The sequence below is a fragment of the Limulus polyphemus genome, unplaced genomic scaffold, assembly GCF_000517525.1.
Source record: "Limulus polyphemus unplaced genomic scaffold, Limulus_polyphemus-2.1.2 Scaffold1846, whole genome shotgun sequence".
Lineage (NCBI taxonomy): Eukaryota > Metazoa > Arthropoda > Merostomata > Xiphosura > Limulidae > Limulus > Limulus polyphemus.
In genome coordinates this window covers 68,446-73,995 of record NW_013667456.1, presented here as the reverse complement: position 1 = coordinate 73,995, position 5,550 = coordinate 68,446, and the positions used below count along the sequence as shown (strand labels likewise).

At 34.2% G+C, this 5,550-nt stretch overlaps 1 protein-coding gene across 1 annotated transcript in view; it reads left to right on the top strand.

Moving 5' to 3' along the window:
• Positions 1 to 5,550, top strand: part of LOC106465128 (acyl-CoA synthetase family member 3, mitochondrial-like) — an 18,583-nt gene that overhangs the window by 4,777 nt on the left and 8,256 nt on the right. Inside the window, exons 2-3 of the mRNA XM_022392961.1 lie at positions 3,101 to 3,273; positions 5,106 to 5,164. Of these exons, the coding sequence (XP_022248669.1) occupies positions 3,101 to 3,273; positions 5,106 to 5,164 (232 nt within the window). The remainder of the gene's footprint in view (positions 1 to 3,100; positions 3,274 to 5,105; positions 5,165 to 5,550) is intronic.

The window sequence follows — 5,550 nt, the reverse complement described above, 5'->3', positions numbered from 1 at the left end:
TATATATATATATATATCTTCTAGATTTTTTCCAGAGTAATTCCAGATGCTGCCAGGTGTTGGTTGTAGCACTTCACCATATATCTATGTATTGCAGTTTGCCCCGCAATCTGAGATATTCCTCCTTCCTACCATCCTCTGGATGTTTGTTTCTGGTTGGTGACAATCCAGCCACATAAGTGGTTGGCTGATACCCTTCTCCTTCTGCGGACTGGATGATAAGTTCCCAATGCCGCCAAGTTTTCGACTGGAGATGCCCTCATCATTTTCCTCCTGTACACTGGATGTAGGTTCCCAATGGATTTGGTGTTAGGTGAAGCTGGACGAAACACATGAATCCTCGCATTGGTTCCCTGTTCCTACTACTGACTGGATGAGATATTCCCAATACTGGCTGGTTTTGGACCAGAGATGAATTCCTCCTGAGCTCTCCTTACTTCCTACCATCTGGTGGATCTGGTGTTGGTTGTGTTGGATATGTGCACATAAAGAGATGGGTTCTTGGTATGGAAGCTTGTCTTCCCTTCTAGTACCAATTTTTGAGGTGACAGGTGGAGGACCCTCTTCATACCATGGACCTGATGTACAATTCCAGATGCTGCCAGGTGTTTGTTGAGGTAGAACTCCCATTTACGGTCTGTTGCACCCTAGCCACTCGACACCTCGAGGTCCCATTAATGATGAAACTATTTTGGGGTCCATCCATGTTTCTGCCCTTTTATTATAGTGATACTACTTAAAGGTGAAGGGTATACCTGGCTCAGAAGTGGTACGGTCTCCTACTGGTGTGATGTTTCTAATTCCCGTTCCACAACACAAGGTCTTTCTTTGGGCACTTTCTAAAGGAAAATCGTCTTCTCACCAGCCCTTCACCAGCTATAGTTTTTTGTGAGAGGAGGTAAAATATCTTATTGGAAGTTAACATTTTCCTAAACTGTAAATGAATTTCCAAATAGGTACTTACCTCCTTTCAAATTTCCAACCCATCCTCCCTATTTCTGGTGTATTGGTTAAATTGGTCGTGGCCAATCTTGAAGTGAGTGATTAAGTAACTCCTATTGGTGGAGGGTTGCTGCATGTACATATGCAGAAAGAACTGGGGGTTACAAGGCTAGTAGTGAGCAAAAAAAGTTTACTGATAGAGGACAGTACTGATCAAGAAAAATATTTGTGAGAAGTGGTAAGTATTTATTTGGAAATACATTTTCAGTTTAGGAAAATGTTAACTTTCTAAGAGGGTAGTTGACCTTTGATATGGTTGCCTTCAGATATGGTGAATGTGGTAAATTTAAGAGATTTTAAAGGAAGGCTTAATAAACATTTGAAAAATAAGGTCTGACTTTTAGTATTTTATTTTAAAGTTTAGTTTAATGGAAGGAACAGCCTGGATCAACAGGCCACTTGTCCTTAAATTTTATGTTATAATGCTGATATGGTTGTGTAAGAGCATTAATTTTTAATCTGAGAAATTGTGACTGTGGTGTTATTGCTGAGAAGGTGGACATGTTTGTTGCTGGTGTTTCACCTTTTATGTGTACCTTTTATTTTTGACTTACCTACTTTCTGGTCTAGAAATTGCCATTATTGAACATGCTATAGTTTGCATACTCTAAGAATGTAGAATTGTGAATTATATGGTAGTAATATTGTAAGTAATTATTATTATTTGACTTTGTAAGATGTCAATATGGTATTAAGTCAAATGTCATACAATGATTGAAAATTATAAATTTGTATTGTTCTTTAACCTGTTGTACAGCTTTTACAACATTTGTTGCTGAGTAAAGAAATTATATGACATAATGCAAATTGCTTATTTAATTTTAAGATTGTGCAACTGAATTGCCATTAAAATGTAAAATACTATGAACTGTATACCAACTAACAGATAGCTGCAAAACATTTGAAGTCAAATTAGTATCTGTATTGTGACAGCACTTCTTTAGATAAGGGTTTCTAGAATAATACAAAATAATTCTAATTGCAGACACCAAGATCTATAAGTCAACTTGTATTAGGCCTAACATTAGATAAGCCTTTATTAAGTATGGCCTATATAATTGATAGAGAGATAAATTAACACTAACTTGTGTAGGTTTTTTGCTAAACTTTACTGTACTTAATACTATCAATAAATAAACTTATAATGTTATTCTATGATATTTATAATCATTAGACCTTTTTCAAAAACTTTAAGCTTTTAATATGTTGTGCAAAATGTCTACTTCAAGTGTATTTATAGCCACCTTTGTTTACATTTGTTGAAATGAAGTGTGTATGCACAGACATTTAAATAGTGAGGCATACTCTTATTTTCAGGACAGACAAAATCTGGGTATTATTATAACAGATTGTTTAATGACTACATTTATTTGGAAAATTGTATATATTCATGTAGAAGTGTAAATTGATGAAGTTTAAACTGGTTGTTAACTGAAGCTTTAGGAACAATGAACCTTAGTGGCATGACTTGTAATACAGGCTCTAACAGTGATTTGGACTATTGTAATGTAATAAAATATATAACCTTAACCTATTTTGTTATTAGTAACTGAAATATATCATCCATGACACTAGAATAAATGAACTTATCTCTTCTAACTTTGTCTACAAATGGTTACCTGACATTTAATAGAACTGGCAAAAATATATGAACAAAAGTACATAGAAATATTCTATCAAACAGCTGAGGTCAAGCGTTTTGGTACAGAACACAACTGCATGACTACAGGCTTCAACTTTATTATAGTCTATGGCACTGATGTTATATTACAAGGTTTTGTCAGTTGTGTACTACATATTAGATTCCTTTACAGGAATTTTTTATATTAATTTGTTGGCTGTTTACATAGCTTGACTGAAAAAAAAAATATCGTACAAGTTAAAAAATATTATCTTCCTGTAATAACAAGCTTGAACTGAAATAACTTTCTGCTTTGTCAATGGTAAACAACTTCATTTTATTTTAAATTGGTTACTTTGTTATCCAAAAATATAAAAAAAAAGAACAAGGTACTCTTTGTTGTGCTACTTATTTGATTTATTATACAGTTTTACATGCATGCTTTTTATGAATTGGCACTGATGATTTTGTTGGTAGGTATGGAAACACATGGTTGATCCAGAAGAGTCTATGCCCAGAGTCAACATTTTTATGGGAGTTCCAACCATGTATGTGAAATTAATTGAAGAGTACGACAGCAAGTTTTGTCAGGCAGGTACCTCCTCTCGAACAAGAGAATTCATTAAAGCTGTGTGCATGCAAAAACTAAGGTAAGTATTATTTGTAATAGATAAGATTAAGAAAGCATATTAATTAAATTTTCATTTAAGTTCACCTTTATTATGACAAAAGTTTGTACGTAAGACTTGCATGTTGTAAAATCTGTCCTTGAAAATGGAAATATTGTATTTGAACACCAAAATGAATGAAGTGATATACTACATATAGATTTTTATATAGCAAAATTATTAAATGATATGTAGCCAAAGGATACAATATTTTTAAGAAGGAAGCAAGAAGCCATGTTCATTGCAAACTTTGACTCAGCAAAACATTTAGAACAATGGGTTTCAACACCACACATGCAAGTTATTGTCTTCATTTGTAAAATCTACAATTATGAAAGAAACCCTTTGACCTAAAAAGAGCTATTGCAATGATGCTAGGTATACCTTCTCTTTCTGTTAATAAGATAATATAAAAGGATTGAAGTTAACAAAATTCAAAGACAAAAGGTTCTGAAGTTTCCAGCCACACCTCAAAATTAGTGACTGTTTTCATGAGAAAGATGGCCAAAGAAAATTGAATTACAGCATTCCTATTGTACCACACTCCTGTCAAGTTTTTCAGTGCAGCTCCATTGGAACTTTACCTTTTGGTTTGCTTAAACATGTATGGTTGTAAAAGCTAATGCTTATATACAGTGTGTGTGTGTGTGTGTGGAACACTTGTGAAGATGTAACCTTTCCATATTTTACTGAAGCTTGTTACAACAAAAAACAGCATAATCATGGCTATTATGGTATTAGGTTGAGCATGACTGATGATGGAGGTAGTGTGATTAATCTTCAATATGTGACCACATGGTACTGAAAAACAAACTACTATGGAAACCACATTACACAATATTTTAGGCTTAGATGGATTTCAATGGGTAAATTCTTTTACAAGTATTATGATTTAGAAATATTTAAGAGATAGAAAGAGAACTAGTTGAAAATATTTACACACAAGAAATGAAGAGTATTATAACTACTGTTAAAGTAATTAAGTATTAAATGATTAATAGAAGACAAACTTTTTAATTTTTGTCATTTTGTAGGTGATTTTTTCAGTCTTTCTGATAGCCTAAGGACATCCGTATTTGCAATGTATGATGTTGGATCATGTATAGTAGTATTTCAAACTTGTCAGTCTCTAAACAATTTTTTTTTCAAAATAGATTTTGATAAGTTATTGACTGGATTCACTACATGGTAAGAAAAATAAGTTCTGAATACACTCTCTAGCACCTGATCTACTAACCATCAATGTGTTAAATACAGGATACACCAGTTAGCAGCTGATCCACTAACCATCAATCTGCACTATATATGGGATATACCCATAAGAAGCTGATACAGTAACTACCAATCTGTCTTAAACACAGGATATAACCATAGCAGCTGATCCACTACCCATCAATCTGTGTTAAGTACACTATACACCCATTAACAACTGATCCACTATCCATCAATCTGTGTTAAATACATGATACACCCATTACCAGCTGATCCACCACCCATCAATCTGTCTTAAATACAGGTTACACCCATAAGTAGCTGATCCACTACCCATCAATCTATGTTAAATACAGGATGTATATCTATTAACAGCTGATCCACTACCCATCAATCTGTGTTATATACAGGATATACCCATTAGCAGCTGACCCACTACCCATCAATCTGTTTTAAATACAGGATATATCCATTAGCAAGCTGGTGTATTTAACACAGATTGGTGGGTAGTGGATCAGTTGATAATGGGTATATCCTGTACTTAAGACAGACTGATGATTAGTGGATCAGCTGGTAATGGGTATATCCTGTATTTAAGACAGATTGATGGTTAGTGGATCAACTGTTAATGGGTGCATAGTGTACTTAACACAGATTGATGGTTAGTGGATCAGCTGCTAACTAGTGTATCCTGTATTTAACACATTGATAGTTAGTAGATCAGCTGCTAACTGGTGTATCCTGTATTTAACACATTAATGGGTAGTGGATCAGCTGCTATGGTTATATCCTGTGTTTAAGACAGATTGGTGGTTACTGTATCAGTTTTTTATGGGTATATCCCATATTTAGTGCAGATTGATGGTTAGTAGATCAGGTGCTAGAGAGTGTATTCTGTATTTAACACATTGATGGTTAGTGGATCAGCTGCTAATGGGTGTATCCTGTATTTAACACAGATTGATTGTTAGTGGATCAGCTGCTAATGGGTGTATCCTGTATTTAACACATTGATGGTTAGTAGATCAGGTGCGAGAGAGTGTATCC